Below are 17246 nucleotides of genomic sequence, written 5' to 3' on the forward strand. Positions count from 1 at the left end.
CAGAATAACTGAGCCGAATTGCTTCCAGGGACTGAATTCGCCATCAACTCTCATCCAGCAACATCTACTGGATTATCACCTTTTGAAGTGGTCTATGGACGTTCCCCAACCCCGCCACTTCCACTGAAGCTCTCAGTGACGACCCCAGCAGCTCAATCCACTGCTGATGATATCCATAATCTGTGGGTTCAAAGGACATGCTAACTAAAGCAAGTGACCGTGCTAAGAAGTACTACGATGCGCACCATTCACAAGCTCCAGTCTTCAAGCCAGGAGACAAGGTCTGGTTGTTAACCAAGCACCTCAGACTTAAACTACCCTCCTCTCAGTTTGCTCCTCGCAACGTGGGACCATTCCCAGTCCATCAACGTATTGGCAAAGTCACCTACCGTCTGAGGCTACCACCTGGTCTCAACATCCATAATGCTTTCCATGTTTCACTTCTGAAACCACTCAAACTCAGCGAATTTACTTCCAAATCTCATGACCCACCTGTTATCAATGCAGAAGACGACTTAGAGTACAAAGTCGAAGAGATTCTGGATGTTCAGAAAAGAGGCAATACTTATGAATACCTCCTATCTTGGGAGGGTTTCGGCCCCGAAGAAAACGCTTGGGAGGCTCAGATCAATATCTTGGGCAAAGAGATGCTTCGTCAGTTCCACATCACCCATCCTTCAAAACCCAAACCTGGTACCCGAAGAGGAGATCGCCCTTTGAAGGGGGTTACTGTTGCGAACGTTGCTGCCCGACGTCTCCACTCCGCCCTCCTTACCTCTTTGGCAACTCCCTCCTGGGTTGTTGGAAGTTTGGCTGCCACGGCGTCATCTTGACGACCTCCTCCGGCGTCCCCGGACTGGCTAGACACTGCCTTCTGCCATGTTCTGCTGAGGCCTAAGGAGGCGCACACGTGGCGCGGCCCCAAATCAAGTACCAGCAGTGGCGCGTACCTCAGGGGCGTCCCCCTGAGATGATGTCATCATCTTCAAATATTTAAAGGTCTTTCATTTCGCTAACTAATCGAGTTAGCAAAGGGATTTATACCTAGCTGCTTCCAGGTATCGCTGCGGATGGGATTCGCTCTCCGCATACCTTGCTACTCTGCCTCCTCGGACTTTACCAGGGGTACCCGCTCCTCGGGGGGCCTCGCTCTCTCTCTTTTACTTTTCAGGTCGCGGTCTGGAACCGGTTCTCACTCCTCGAGGGCCCACGTTCCCGGACCTGCTACTGAATATAACTTCTGCCAGGAAGTCACCATTGCCTACAACACCAGTGAGTTACCATCTCTCTCTCAGAGCTTTCCCAGGAACCTCGAGGGCCTACTTCATTCCAGCTCCTGGGCTATTCTAAGAGACTACAGTGTGAGTGTTAACATCAAGGTTCTGTTCCTGAACTCTGCATACTCACTATCTCAGTTTCTCTACAGCTCAGCCTTTCTGAGATCGCTGTTCCAGTGCCTGACGGACTACAGCTGAGCCGGGCTCTTCCAGCTCACTACTGCCACCTCTGGTAGTTCTCAAGAACTGTTTAATAAAAGAACTAGGGGGCATTCCATGAAGTTAGCAAGAGGCACATTTAAGACTAATCGGAGAAAATTCTTTTTCACTCAACGCACAATAAAGCTCTGGAATTTATTGCCAGAGGATGTGATTAGTGCAGTTAGTGTAGCTGGGTTCAAAAAAGGTTTGGATAAGTTCTTGGAGGAGAAGTCCATTAATGGCTATTAATCAAGTTTACTTAGGGAATAGCACTGCTATTAATTGCATCAGTAGCATGGGTTCTTCTTAGTGTTTGGATAATTGCCAGGTTCTTGTGGCCTGGTTTGGCCTCTGTTGGAAACAGGATGCTGGGCTTGATGGACCCTTGGTCTGACCCAGCATGGCAATTTCTTATGTTCTTATGTTTGTTTCCCAACTCTGACGCTGACTGATGGTCCCTCTCGGGATCTTCCCCGTGGGCGTGGTCATCTGCCACCGGCCCAAGGATCCACCCACAACTATCACAAATAATAACAGCGAGTCAGGGCATCAAGGGCCCTATGCTATCGCACGAGGGGGGGGGCCGGAGGCATGGGTGCAAGTCCTCTTTCCTTTCTTCAGGGAGGTAGTGAAGCTGGTGGCGCTCAAACCCGGTGGTAGGTTGGACCAGGTAAACAGCGTCCATCTTACAGTTCACCGGAGGTACCAATATGGGATGCTCCCAAAGGTGGGCCACCAACTCTTGGAAAATGTCATGGATAGGTACTGCCACGACCTCTTTCATGAATTGTAAAATCTCAAGCATCTTGTGCCTAGAGTCCTGCTCGGTTAAAAGTTGGAAAGGCACAGATTCTGCCATGGCCTTCACAAACCCCGCGAATCCTCCGGGGGAGATTTTCGACATTTTTCTGGAGGAGAAGGCTCGGAATGAAGATCCTCCGATTCCTCAGTAGAAGATATGGACACCTCCCCTTCCCAGGGGTCATAAGGGGCCTCTCCTTCACTGAAATCCCCCGGGGATCTATGGCCCTGGGAGAGCTGGAAGGTGGCAAAGCAGCGTGCGTCTCCAAGCCACCATCGATCCCAATGGCCCTTCCTCCTCAGAGGAGTCGCTCACCGGTATGGGGGCTGGTGGCAATGGCAGCGGTGCCCCCTTTGGCAGTGAAGGGGCTTGGGGCACCAGAGCCGACTGGGTTGGTAAGATATCGAGCAGCATATCGAGCTGCTCCAGTAAGAGCGCAAGCACCAGTGGAGCAGGTTCCTGCAGCAGTGGCAGTCCCAGTGGAACCGGAGGCTCAAAGCCCTGCAGGGCCCGGCTGACCGCCAACCTCACGTGCTTCTCTAACTCCTCCTCGAAGGCAGCCAATGCCATGACTGCTTGAGGAGGCGGCGGAATCGGGATATCCCCTGGAGGATATCCCCTCCACAGAGGAGGGGATATTCTCCTCCACGGAGGAGGCACAGAGGAGGCACAGATGTTGATGCCTGTCCGTAGCCTGGTTTCAGTGACGATGAGTGGAGACAATGGTTTTTGTTTTTTTTTTATCGCTCTTGGTAGTCACCACAGTCTTTTCCCGGGACCAAGGGAGATGGAGAGGAACCCAACCGGGAACGGGACGACAGATACTGCGGTCGGTATTGCCAAATTCCAGTCTTTAACGTGGGAGACTGTTTCTTCAAGCTCCCAAATCGGGTCCGGGGAGCAGTTGTGGTAGCGACCCCTCAACAGAATTGAAATTTGAACCTCTTTACCAGGAGGAGTGGAGGTTCCCAATGCAGACGATGGATCCTGTCCTTTGGAGCCAAATAATTTTTCCATCTTATCAAGATACATCTGACGGCCCTTTCGGGTCATTTGGGCAGAAAGCTTGCAACTGCAGACATCGTGGGACGCCCCCAGGCAGAGGACACAGACCTCGTGGGGATCTGTAATGGACTTGGTCCGGGGACACTGGGGCACCAGCAGAAACCGGTCGGCGTCATTGGAAAAAGTATGCGGCACGCAGTCGATGGTCGGCAGACTCCGGGAGATGGAACCGTTGGCAATCAACTGCGAAGAAGCAAAAACTTACCAGGATGCAGAGAAAGAAACAGACGAAAAATCCGAGGGACCCTACATCGCATGGGAAGGAAACAGTTTGAAAAAACTGTGAAAAAAGCATGAGCTCACAAACTGCGAGGCAGCAGCTTTGCAGAAAGGAAGACTAAAAAGGGACCCCTCGTGGATGCGGGGTTAGCGGCATGCTGAGCATGCTCAGTGTGCCAGTCAAAGTTTCTAGAAACTTTGACTGGCACTTTGACTGGAAACTTTGACAAAAGTTTTCCAAGCCGGGCTCCATCTGATGTCACCCATGTGTGAGGACTACCATCCTGCTTGTCCTTGGAGAAAAATTGTATTGCCACACTCCAGTCTTTAACGTGGGAGACTGTTTCTTCAAGCTTCTCTCCAAAAAAGTTGTTTCCAAGCAGGAGAGGTCTGCTAACGTCTTCTGGACATCCTCTTGGATCAAACTTGCTTATAACCATGCCAAACAGCATGTTTCAATAGGAGCTGCGGAGGTATGTGAAGCAGAATTGAAAGATTCATTCCCAGAATGGAGTAAGCGTCCAACACCTTCTTGCAGAAAGGTTGAGGAAAGGTGTTCTGATTGGAGGAAGGTAACTATGGCTTCGATTCTGAAAGAAATCATGAAGGTATTGAACCATGCAGAACTGATGAATAATGATATGAATCGAAAGTACAGCCCTCTGGAATACCCTTTTGCTGAAATTGTCCAGAATTTTGTGATCATTGCCTAGTGGAGAATTGGCATGAATGAATGATTTCTTTGCTTTTTTCACCTCAGATTCTATGACGACTCAGTGTGGCAGGTGAATCACACCAAACCTGCAGATAGCTGAATCCTATTCTTGAGGTCTAATTTCTGAGTCATAGGGGTATGTGAAATTGGCGTTTCCCACAATTTCATGAGCAGGATTTTATGAACATAAGAACATAAGAAATTGCCATGCTGGGTCAGACCAAGGGTCCATCAAGCCCAGCATCCTGTTTCCAAAAGAGGCCAAACCAGGCCACAAGAACCTGGCAATTACCCAAACACTAAGAAGATCCCATGCTACTGATGCAATTAATAGCAGTGGCTATTTCCTAAGTAAACTTGATTAATAGCCGTTAATGGACTTCTCCGCCAAGAACTTATCCAAACCTTTTTTGAACCCAGCTACACTAACTGCACTAACCATATCCTCTGGCAGCCAGTTCAGCCAGTGTGTCCAGAATTTTAAAGATCCCAAGCAAGTCTGATCATTTGTCCTTGTCTTTATGAATATAAGCCTCTAGTGCTGCTCCTAATTTTTCAATACATTTTGAATAGGTAAGATCTTCTGAAGGGAAGGAGTGATATGGAGGATCTGCAGAGGATCAGACAGTATTCCAGTAGAGTCTTCATCTGAGTCCAGGAGTATGTGCTCCCTTGTCCAGGACTCCAATGACAAAGGTGGAAAATAGGGGAGAATCTCCAGTAGAGGCTTTAGAGGAGTGGCCTGGTCCCTAGTCTCCGATCTACTAGACTCCGCTGCAATTGAGTGTGTCTATGAAGGGTCCTTAATTTGGGGTTCTGATGAGGTCTTACCTATTAGTGAGTTTGAGACTCCAGTCCATGGAATTGCCAATGTGAGAGTTGAAAAGATAGCCTGAAAAACTTTCCATCCACCTTCTTCAAAAGAAGAAACTCCTCATGAAACCCACAATCTCATCAAGTGTGATTGTTGTATCCTCTGGCCTGGGGTAGGTGGAGGTATATCCTTTTCTGAACCAAGATAGATTCTTGCATCAAAAGAGGTGGTCTATTTGAGAAGATTGGAACTATAAGACACACAGAATTTGCTTTTTCCAAACAAAGAGTTTTCACCACTACGCTCACCAGTCTAGAGGGCAAGGGTAATGTTACACCTTCTCCCTCACCTGACAACACCCACTCTCCTGGGCCCAGACTGCCTGCTGAGAAAGTCTGCTTTTAGGTTGTCTTAGCCTACGATGTGTGAGGCTGATATCATCTGGAGATGCACCTCTGCCCTTTCCATAAGATGATCTATTTCCTGTGACACTTGCTGGCTCTTGGTACCTCCCTGCCGAATAATTTAAGTCATAGTCATTGCATTGCATTGCATTGTCTGACATTATGTGACCAAGTGCAACCAAAATGATAATGGCTGCCGTATGAGGAAAGGCTAAATAAGTCAGGGCTGTTCAGTTTGGAGGAGAGATGACTGAGGGGGGATATGATAGAAGTCTACAAAATCATGAGAGAAGTTGAACAAGTTAATGTAAATCTGTTATTTACTCTCTCAGAAAGCAGAAGGACCAGGGGGCACTTCATGAGGTTAGCAAGTAGCTCATTTAAAACAAATCGAAGAAAATTATTTTTCCCCCAGCGCATAGGAAAGCTCTGGAATTCACTGCCAGAGGATGTGGTTTCAGCAGTTAGTGTAACTGGGTTTAAAAGTTCCTAGAGGATAAATCCAAAAACCTCTATGACAATAATTAATAAGGAATAGTAGCTTATGATCTATCTAATGGCTGGGTACTTGCCAGGTACTTGTGACTTGGATTGGCCACTATAGGAAACAGGCTACCTGGCTTGATGGACCCTTGGTCTGACCCAGTATGGCATATCTTATGTTCTTATAGTAGACTGCACGTCACCATGGATTTGTAGTGTTTTAAAGAATTTATTTTCAGTGAGGTGGGTGTAAACATTCTGTGGAAACACTGTTGTGTTAAAGCTCACATCCGTGTTTTGGTTTTGGGAGTTTCCCTGAGGCAGCTATACCAGTGAAATGTGCTACACATCAGATCACTGCTTTATCACACTTCTACATCAAGCAAGCTCAATCCACAATTCATGCAGTTAAGTCAATTTTGAAGCATTTAAGAAAGGCGGTGCAAGCTTGTCTTGCACAGCTGATGATAACTCGGGATTAGCGCGGGAAGGAGCAGGATTTGAAGGGGAACAGGAGGGGCAGGGGAGCAAAGGAAGAAGAGGTATAGAAGGAATAGATACAGGGTAGGGAGCGGGAGTAACGGTCGAATGAGTAGAGGTTTGAATTGGGGTGTGGTGATTGACAGCAAGTAAGGAGTGACGTGGCAGCAGTTTGGCGCCATTCGAACCGGAGTGGCATGGTGAGAGGGTGCTCGGGGCTCGCGATCAGGAGAGTGAGACATTTAGGTGTACGTATAAAATCAAAAGCGTTAAATACAATAGTAAGAAACCCTTCAGTCAACTCTCAGTTAGCCGGGGACATTGTTATTTGCAGCCCATCTGACCTGCTGTTCTGCGATAGGGCATGGCGCCGGCCAGTGCACCTGAGAGGAGCGGATTACTTCATACATAGCAGCCCCCCAGTCCCGTTGCAGGGAGGGTAGGTATCATCGGTGGGGACAGATGATGAGAAAGGGTAGGGTGAGAGGAGCGCGTGCGGCCCTCCGTGCGGGGCAGGCCTCTGGACAGCAGACGGGCAGAGTAACGGCAGGGTCTCATTTGGCGGGACTGGCTGGTTCCCCCTTGGCTGTGTGGCCTAGTGAGTCAGGCATCAATCCCTTCGAGGCCAGCTCGGGAGAAAGCGGGCCGGAGGCAGGACCAGCTGCTGGGCCAGTTGAAAAGGGGATCGCGCAGGTGGGGAGGATTTCTTGCCTTTAGATTTGTCTATGAATGCGTCGGATGGGACATTCAATTCCCCACCTAGGCCATTTCCCGGGGAGGGTGTTCAGGGCACGGTGAGGAGGGCAGAGTTTTGATGGGAACGTAGAGGAGAGCAAGGTTTCTCAGTGGAATAGGGAAAAGGGTCAGGCACGGGGATTGGGGGGCACAAGGGAGAGAGAGGAAAAGGTCAGAAGGAGGCAGGCGATCTGGGGATGGGCGGCAGGCAGATATCTGTTTGCAGATACGGGGAGGGGAAGTTTCAGGAGCTGGAATCGACCAGAAGGGGCATGAGACAAACGGAGAGGAGTCGGGTCCCTTGGTTGGGCGAGGAATGCGATCTCCTAAACCGGACCCTCATGCTGGCGGGTGGCAGAGAGCATTTACCACACCAGGGACGCGACCCGAGGGGCATTACGTAAGGGATGAAGTTAGGTATACTGGAAAATATGTGGAGCGGGGGCACTGGCTGGGGAAGGGAGAGGGCAGCATGGTTTTGGGGGATGGCCCATGTGGCAGAAGGAAATGCGGTGGGTGAAGGAAAAAAGGGGTTGCTTGGGAGGCGGGAGGGAAGTGAGGAGAGGGGTGATGGGAGTCGGAGACATGAGACCGAAGTTTCAGGTATGGATTTGGGTATGGGACAAAAAGGTTTGGTGGCAAGGTTTCTGTGGCTTGTGCATATGTATTTACAGATGAGGAAGATACGGAAGCACCAACCACCTCACAGCACGAAGTTTGGAGAAGCAGGGCCCTGCTGGGTATGCCAGAGAGGAATAGGGCGGCTGGCACGTCGGGCAGCGGAGGCCAGGTGTTTCGGGAAGACATCTGGGAGAGAGTAGGGGCGCAGGTGAGTTGCAAGGATCAAGGGAAAGACAGGAGGGACAAGGAGCCCACAGGAGGAAGAGAAGACAGAAGTCAGCAGGGAGTAGTACAAGCTTGTCATCGACTTCCACATCATCTTCCTGTAAGTTGGAGAGCAAAGGGATTCGGGGGCGGGGGGGGGGGGGGGGGGGGGGGGGGGGGGAGGCCACGACAGGATATCGGGCATCTGGCATTGGCTTCTTTGACAGAGCTATGGGAAGGAGTCCCACATAAATTAAGGAGGAAAATTCGTAAAAGAAAATATATTAATATTTTCCGGTTGTTGGAAGGTAGAAGAGGGGGCAAGAATGACAGAAAGAAAAGTAAGAAGAAGAGAAAAAAGGCTACGAAAGGGCTTAAGGTGTCAAAGAATATCATCAACTGGGTACAATGTTTTTTCCGACTGGCTAATGTAGTGGGGCACTTCCAGCCCGATCAGTACGGGGCGTTGCTGGCGTACGGGGATAGCATATCAGGGGCATTTAAGGACTATGAAGGTTGGGCCTGGCTCAATTATGATGAAAAGTTTAGGGACAAGATGGCAGGGAACCGATTTATGTCTTGGGGGACTCAAGATATTAATCTGTGGTTAACCCAAATGACAAATAAGAGTGAGGGAAATCTGAAACACGGAACGGGCAGGGTTCAGGCAGCGGGAGGGGCCAGTTCCGGTGGCAACTATTCCTTTCGTGCTAGTGGGACAGTGGGAAAAGGGACGGCGAGCAGGAAGGGTGAGACAGGGAGTGGGGACGTCTGTTGGAAGTTTAATAAAGTCACGTGCCTTTTCCCAGACTGCAAGTTTAGGCACACCTGTGCTAACTGCAATAGGGCACACCCATCTTCCAAGTGCACTCAAGGCAGTATCACAGCGGTTAAAAGTGGAAAGGCATGAATTGTTGAGGCCGGCGGGATTGCCGGTGAGGTTCGCAGTTCTGGCTACGTGGCTGCGAACGTATCCGAATCGCAAGGTGGCACAGTTGCTTTTTTGGGGTTTCAAGGAGGGTTTTCAGATTCCGTATGAAGGTCCTGGGGGTGGGGATGGAGATCCGGAATGTAAAAGTGGTGGGGCAATTGGAAGGGGTGATGCGGGAAAAATTAGAGTCGGATTTGCCGTTAGGGAGGATTGCGGGCCCATTCTAGGTGCCTCCGTATGACCGGATGCATCTGTCTCCTCTGGCGGTTATTCCAAAGAAAGCAATTGGAAAGTACAGGTTGATCCTTAATTTGTCTTCTCCGAAAGAAGCATCAGTGAATGACTACATTCCAAAAGAAAAATGTACGGTTCGTTAAGCTTCATTTGATGCAGCTTTAGCGTGGTACGGCAAGCGGGGCGGAGGGCCATGATGGCAAAGGCAGATATAGAATCGGCTTTTAGGTTGTTACCAATTCACCCGAGAAGTTTGTATTTATTAGGATTTTATTTTGACGGGGGTTATTTCATCGATAGGTGTTTGCCAATGGGATGCGCCATATCTTGCGCATACTTCGAAGCATTTAGTTCCTTTCTGCAGTGGGTAACAGAAACGTTCACCAGATGTCAGCAAATGTTACATTACCTGGATGACTTTTTGTTTGTGGGAGAGAGCGAGACCGAATTGTGTCGGGAGCAGTTAAAAGGGTTTTTGGAGATGGCAAAGCAATTGGGGGTCCCAATAGTGGTGGACGACGGTAGGTCCGGCTACTAAATTGACATCCTTGGGAATTGAATTGGACTTGGATGCAATGATTAACCGATTGCCGGATGACAAAGTAGCGAAATTGCGGGAGTTGGTGGGCGAGGTTAGGAGTGCGAAGAAAGTGACTCTAAAGAAAATGCAGTCGTTGATAGGGTCACTGAATTTCGCATGTCGGGTGATACTGATGGGGAGGGCGTTCATCCGATGATTGTCGGCTGCTACTATGGGTATCAAGGCGAGTCATCATCACATACGGGTGACACAATCCATTCGGGAAGAGCTAGGGGTGTGGGAAGTCTTTTTGCAGTCTTTTTATGGGGTACAGGTGATCCCAGAGTTGGAAGTAGGAAATCGGGACATAGAGCTGTTCTCGGATGCGGCGGGGGGGCGTAAGGTTCGGAGTATTCTTTAAGGGGATATGGTGTGCGCAATGTGGCGTAGGGACCTGGTGGACAAGGGTTTGACAAGGAATGTCACTTTTTTGGAGTTATTCCCTATAGTAGCTGCAGTAGTGATATGGAAGGAACTCTTAGCCAACCAGAGAGTGGTGTTTTGGTGTGACAATCTAGGGGTGGTTCAGGTAATTAATAATTTGACAGCGCAGTGTCCACGGGTCTCCAGGTTGCTGCGAGCATTAGTAGCGCATTATTTAAGTAGCAATGTAAGCATTATGGCCAAGCATGTACTGGGAGAGCAGAACCTCATAGCTGATGCTTTGTCTTGTTTCCAATGGAAGGTTTTTCGGGATTTGGCACCGCATGTGAAGGAGTCTCCAGAGAAGTTACCGGAAGACTTGTGGACTCCCGGACAGACGAGGAATGGAGTTTGATACGGCAGTCTGTGGCGCCAGCCACATGGGCAGCTTATACAGCTGGCAGGGCAACCATGTCTCTTTTTTTAGTGGTCTGACAGCTGGCTTTCGAGGCCAGTGCCAGAAGAGAGTTTAGTGCGTTATATTTTAAGAGTCCGGCGATTAGGATATTCGGCGGGATCGGTACGAACTCAGCTAGCGGGATTTGCCTTTTTCCAGAAGTTGCAGGGATGGGGTAACCCGCTGGGTAGTTTCCGGATAAAGCGGGTTTCTAAAGGGGTGGCAGAGGGGCAGATATGGTGAGGGAGATTTACGAAGACCAATAAGATATTTGGATTTGATTCAGTTAACAACTCACTTGTCGGCGGTATGTTGGTCTGATTATGAGGCGCTGTTGTTCAGCACAGCTTTTTTTCATTGGCCTTTTTTGGGGCCATGAGAATCAGTGAGTTGGTAGCGAAATCAAAAGGGGATTGTTTGGATCAGGGGCTCCTGGTCTGGAATGTCAAGTTGTACGAGGCAGGTGTTGAGCTCTTTTTAGAGAAAGCTAAAACAGACCAAAAAAGGAAAGGGCAAATCATCACGCTGATGCCAGCGGCAAACGTGGAGGTATGTCCAGTGTGGTTAACCAAACTATTTATGAGGGTTAGACCGTCATGACAAGGTCCTTTTCTGATTCATGAGAACGGAAAGCAGTTAACTAGGTTTCAATTCACTAGAGTACTGCACATGGTGGTTAGAGAGATGGAGTGGAATGAGAAGTTTTACCACTCGCATTCTTTTCGAATTGGGTCAGCCACGTCAGCATTCCTGACATACATCAGCCATGTATGCATTCCTGACATACATCAGCCAATAAAAAAACCCCAAAAAACAAATTAAGAGGGGGCGGAAAAGGATATGGTTTTAAGAGGGAGTCTCCAGGGGGGTACTGGGAGGGGGGCTGGGGCATGGAAAAGGGGGTATGAGGAATACTTAATGACACTGTCTTTTTGTTTCAGAGGTACTCAGGGTGGTGCGCAGAACATGGTGTGTCTGGATTGTGGGCCACTTGTTCATCCACAGGGCGCAGCGGCGAGCATTGAGGCGGCCATATGGGGAACATTTGGATCTGGACCGGAGGCAGTGGAGTGTGTCCTGGTTCAGCAAGAGGGGCATGATGTGGGATGAACTCTTGCCATTCTTGTGGGAATGAGCGGAACTGTGGGGCGAGACAGATGTCTTGCTCATTCATCTTGGGGAAACAACGTGGGAATAAAATCATGCCGGGACTTGATAACTTGCATCAAAAAGGACCTTTCGCAAATATGGATCCGATGGCCAAGGGTGCTGCTGGAATGGTCCGATATCATTGTCAGGCTAAAGTGTAAATCCAAAGTGTTATGGAAAGCAGGGGTTACGAAAATGAATCGGCAGTTGGGTAAATGGGTGACCAGAGAGGGTAGTTTTTGGGTGAGACATAGATGGGCGTAGGTGGTGGAGGACGGTTTATTTCAGGGAGACAGGGTACATCTGTCGGACATTGGTATGGATTTATTTAATAATTCTATGCAAGATAGTCTGGAGGTGGTACTGTTTAGAAGATTTGAGGTCACAGTGGGGGTACAAGAACTGGTTAAACAGTTCTTGCCTGTGGCGTTATAACCCAAGCCCTAGTTACTATGGAAGAATTTGTAAGGTTCTAAAAGGGGGGGGGGGGGAATGGAGGAGGGGGGCAAAAATCATGCAATTGGGGGGGCTGCTGCACAAGAAGGCCTGCAAGCTTGGGGGCTATAGCTCAGGGCCAGGGCTTGCCCTCGCTGAGGTGAGGCAGGGGAAAGATTGGGGGAGGGAGAGTTGGTGGCAAATGTTAAGTTGGATTAAACTGCAGCCTATGTTAAATGCCAAAAAGCGTTGTGATTAATATCACCAGAGACGATTGAGGAAGTTTTTTTTTTTGACTAATGATTATATCTTAATGATTGTGTGTCTAGAACATGCTAAGATATACGAAGACTTTTTCCTCCAATTTACCACTTACGCTGAGGTTGTTAATCTATTGACAAGGTTTCTTTAATAATGTTTTTTGTCTTTATGATTTTCAAAGTGAACATACACATGTGAGTTTGCTTTGAAAATTGATGCAGTTTATGCACATATTTGCTGACTTTATGCAGCGTGCCATAAAATTATCTTCTTATGTACAAAACAAAGCAACTTTCCAAGGCTGTTCAATGCACACAAATAAATTCAGGAACATATAATTAAATTGTTATCCACAGTAACATCAATAATCTAATAATCACATACATTCAATATCAAAACTAGAATCTTTCTTTCCCTCCCCATTTTCACAAATAAGACATGAAGAACTTTATATGCATATCAATTTTTTAAATCAATTTTTGAATATTTAACTTATTGCTTATATTATGAAATTTGTCACAAAGCAACATGGAAACAATTTTATTAAACAAAAGAATGATAAGATTTGTCAAAAGGAACTTCTGTTTATCTAGTTAAATGAACATATCAGCACACTTCCAAAAGCCTTTGGCAATGATAATGAGCTCTATTTGACAAGGCAGAGAAGAGCTGGATGTCACTTGGATGCAGATTCAAAGCTGCTCTCTAAATTGGGTGGAGGGGAATTAGGGCTGGAGGGTACTGGAAGCCAATAGTAACAGGTGGGAGAGAGAAAAAGGGAAAAAAAAAATGGATAAAGTGCGTAGCTTGCTGGGCAGACTTGATGGGCCATTTGGTCTTCTTCTGCCGTCATTTCTATGTTTCTATGTTAAGAGAAAACAATTTGAGGTCTTTCTAAGGCAGTGGTTCTCAACCCTGTCCTGGGGACCCCCCCCCCCCCCCAGCCAGTCGAGTTTTCAGGATATCCACAATGAATATGCATGAGAGAAAATTTGCATACACTACCTCCATAACATGCAAATTTTCTCTCATGCATATTCATTGTGGATATCCTGAAAACTCGACTGGCTGGGGGGGGGGGTCCCCAGGACAGGGTTGAGAACCACTGTTCTAAGGAATATCAAATTTTACACATTAATGGATCAGCATTTGTTTGCAGAGTTCATAAAAATAAATAAAGCATTCCTGAAGAAATTCCAAGGAACATAAGTCTTACTTGCAAAAGTTTGTATGCTTTTTAGACGATCTTCATTTACATATCTGAACAAGGGTTCTGATGCACTGTCCTTTGCAAGGTTTGAACCTGCTGGAATATACCCTGCTTTCCCCTAAAAATATTCAAAAAGCAAAACAAAAAAACCCCACTTATTATATTATTTAGGATAATACAATCATTAACCTATCCCTGAACATAAAATTAACAACTTTCTGCAAAATAATACATTTTAAAAAAAGATCACATTTAAAGTTCAATGCATAACTACAAGATTCAATAATTACCCAGTCCATGGTTCAAGAATTCTGATATAGCCATTAGAAAAATGAAACAGAAACGACAGCAGAAAAGGACCAACGTTCCATCCAGTCTGCCCAACATGCGTATGGTAGTTTCTGCACTTATCAGTTTCCCAGAACATCAAGGTCAGGGCCCTTGTTGGTTTCTGTTTTGAGTTCAGTTCCCCGTTATCTCCTGCTATTGGAGCAGAGATCAATGTTGGAGTTGCAACAAGAGTTTCATGCTTATTGGTTAAGGGTAATAATAGCTGTATCAGCAAGTTACCCCTTTGCTTATTTGCTTTCCCTGACTGCAAAATCCAATGTCCTAGTTGTTTGCTGTCTGAATCTACTTCCCCTTTTCCTCTTTTCCCCTTGCTGTCGAAGCAGAGAGCACTGATGGAGTAGCATCAACAGTATGAAGGCTTATTGGTTAAGGGTAGTAACTGCAACACCAGCAAGTTACCCCCTTGCAATTTTTTCTTCAGTTCCATCCTCTAGTCTTTAGGGATCCACAGTGTTTATCCCATACCCCTTTGAATTCTTTCACAGTTTTTGTCCTCACCACTTCCTCCAAAAGGGCATTCCAGGCTTCTACCAATCTTTCCATGAAGAAAAATTTCATGACTTTGGTTCTGAGTTGTCCTCCCTGGAGTTTCATTTCATGACCCCTAGTTCTACTGATTTCTTTCCAATGGAAAAGGTTTGTTGCTGATTTAGCATCATTAAAACTTTTCAGGTATCTGAAGGTCTGTATCATATCTTCCCTTCACCTCCTCTCCTCCAGGATACATATTTAGGTCCTTCAATCTTTCCTCATAAGTAGTTTCAAAGCACTCAATTCATTTCCAGAGATGTGGGCCTTTAGTAGCCTAATATAAGCCAAATTTCAGGTTTCCACCAATTATCTATTGTCAAAAAAAAGGATATTCAACCCAACAAAGACTGTGGGGAAACCATGAAAGTGATGAGCTCCCTATTACACTCTTGAGCAGCAGGGTAGAAGGGAGCAGGTTTGAAGCTATATAGAGAAATAGCTGAAAAATTATGGGCATAAATGCACATAGTTTAGGCAATAAAATTCTAGATCTGTAAAACCTAATGGCAGAAGGAGATCTGTACCAAGGAGACATGATTCAATGAATGCAATATGGCCTATTGAGCTACAATCTACTAGGAAGGATAAGGATGACAGAAAATGGGGAGAAGTGGATCTTTGTGTAAAAAATATCAAAGCACGTGAAATGCAGGGAGCATTGGGGACAGAAGAGGCACTATAGGTAATCTTGGAAAGGGAAGATAGCACTTCCATCTATGTCAGTGCGCTTACAGACCAACAACTTAGGTGTAGGAACTCAGAAATAAGTTTGAAGATATCCAAAATATAGGAATGAAGGGCAAGGTGGTATTGGTACAGAATATTATCCTGCTGGATGTAGAATCAGTCAGGAGTAGAGACATTCAGACATCCTACAAGGGTTACTTCTCAGATACATGAAAATGGAACCCATAAGGGACGATAACAATTCTGGATCTGGCACCTCAGAAGGGAAAAAGCATTTCTAACATTCGATTAGGTACCCACCTGACCATGAGTGAGCAGATGGCATAGTTTGATATAACTGCCAAGGACAAAAGCATTCACACAAAAGTCAAAGTCCTGGATTTCAAAAATAATCAACTTTGGTAAAATGGGGAAGTGCCTTAAGAAGGCGCTGGCAGGGTACCAGTGAAGTGAAAAAACAACAGGATAAACTAAAAAGGAACTATAAAAAAAGCAACACATCTTTATGCTAAGAAAATAAAAGTAAGAGACTGGTATGGTTTTCAAAAGTGAACAGAAATTTGGGCAACAGTCATACTAAGACAGAATGATAGAATTCAATTAGCAGGGTCTGTCTGGCAGGTTGCAAGTACAGTAAAACTAGAAGTCCTAGTATAAATGCTGGCATTCACATAGCCAGGTCTGTCTGGCAGGCTATGCAGAGGAACTAGGAGGGCAGATGTTCAGGCAATGGCCATACTAGTATTGGTAGTTAATTAGATTATTACAAAGCTTTATACTTGGGAGGGGAGCTGGGTGTCTACTAAGTGGGAAATCTGTATGCTCATTTTTTGAAGATGATGGAATACAAATGAGAAAGATGACAAAGCGCTCTGGATAAAGAACGGTATCTCCCATGCAGTCATGCTCTATAGCTAACAGCTGAGATATATCTTGCTGTGTGAATAGGAATAACTGGGCAGACTGGATGGGACAAGTGATCTTTTTCAGCCATCACCTACTATGTTGCTAAGTTAGTGCCTAAGATTTTTCCATCCAAGCAATAAGAGAAATGCATTAAAATATTTTCCACTTTTTTAAATTGTATATTAGATAATATTCTCCAGATCAGCTGACAAGGAGCCATCTTAATAAACACAGATGGGTCACTTAGTGATTAAAGTAATGGGATAGCAAATCCTGCTTCTTCCCCTGACATTGTTGCAAACTTGAGCAAATCAGTGACTCACAAATTCATGTCCCAAATAGTTTATAGATTTTGATCTGAATGATCCAAATGGAGGGGGCACTCCATGAAGTCAGCACCCAGGCCCTATAAAAGGGACACAACTTGCCTTAGCAACAGATCCAGCTACTTGCTTACTCCATGTTGCTTCCCAGCATTCTTGACTTCTTTCCAGCTTCGGTCCTCATCCAGCTGTCTTAATACTTATCCTGCTGTCTTCAGGTTGTCTTCTGTCTTCATTCCAGTCCATCCACATTGCCCAGTTGTTCTCTTCCTCGCCTGCCTACCTTGCCCATCAGTCCCTGTTCTCCTTCCTCGGACAAATACCCAGATTGAACATTGCTTGGACATCTGAAATGACTGACCACTGCCTGCCTCTGACCACTACCTGGACCTCAGATACAACTGACCACTGCCTGCCTCTGATCATTGCCTGGACCATGGATACGACTGACCGCTGCTTGCATCTGACCATTGCTTGGACCTCACATATGCATAATTGCCACCAGCCTACGACCCTTGCCATCCATGGACCTACCCTTCTGCCATCAGCAGAGACCCGCACCAAAGTCCTTCTGGCCCCGACACTCAAAGGCTTAACCCGAGGGAAACAAGAGTTGGAATAGGTTAAGGTCCTGAAGAGTCTCTGCCTCATAGCAAGATCAACAAGGTGCCCTATAACAATTGACCGGCTCTCCACTAGGATGGACAAACTGACCATTCCCTTGGTGTCATTTCTACCCGCACCAGTACTGCTGCCATCCGGGGCATCTATTCAACCTATTACTTAACTGCCAGCTCCCCCCAATATA

At 46.6% G+C, this 17246-nt stretch overlaps 1 protein-coding gene across 1 annotated transcript in view; it reads right to left on the bottom strand.

Moving 5' to 3' along the window:
- LOC115090683 (poly(U)-specific endoribonuclease-like) overlaps positions 1–17246 on the bottom strand; it is a 158455-nt gene that overhangs the window by 111115 nt on the left and 30094 nt on the right. Inside the window, exon 3 of the mRNA XM_029600110.1 lies at positions 13647–13758. Coding sequence (XP_029455970.1) covers positions 13647–13758 — 112 coding nt within the window. The remainder of the gene's footprint in view (positions 1–13646; positions 13759–17246) is intronic.

Source organism: Rhinatrema bivittatum, chromosome 4, assembly GCF_901001135.1.
Source record: "Rhinatrema bivittatum chromosome 4, aRhiBiv1.1, whole genome shotgun sequence".
Lineage (NCBI taxonomy): Eukaryota > Metazoa > Chordata > Amphibia > Gymnophiona > Rhinatrematidae > Rhinatrema > Rhinatrema bivittatum.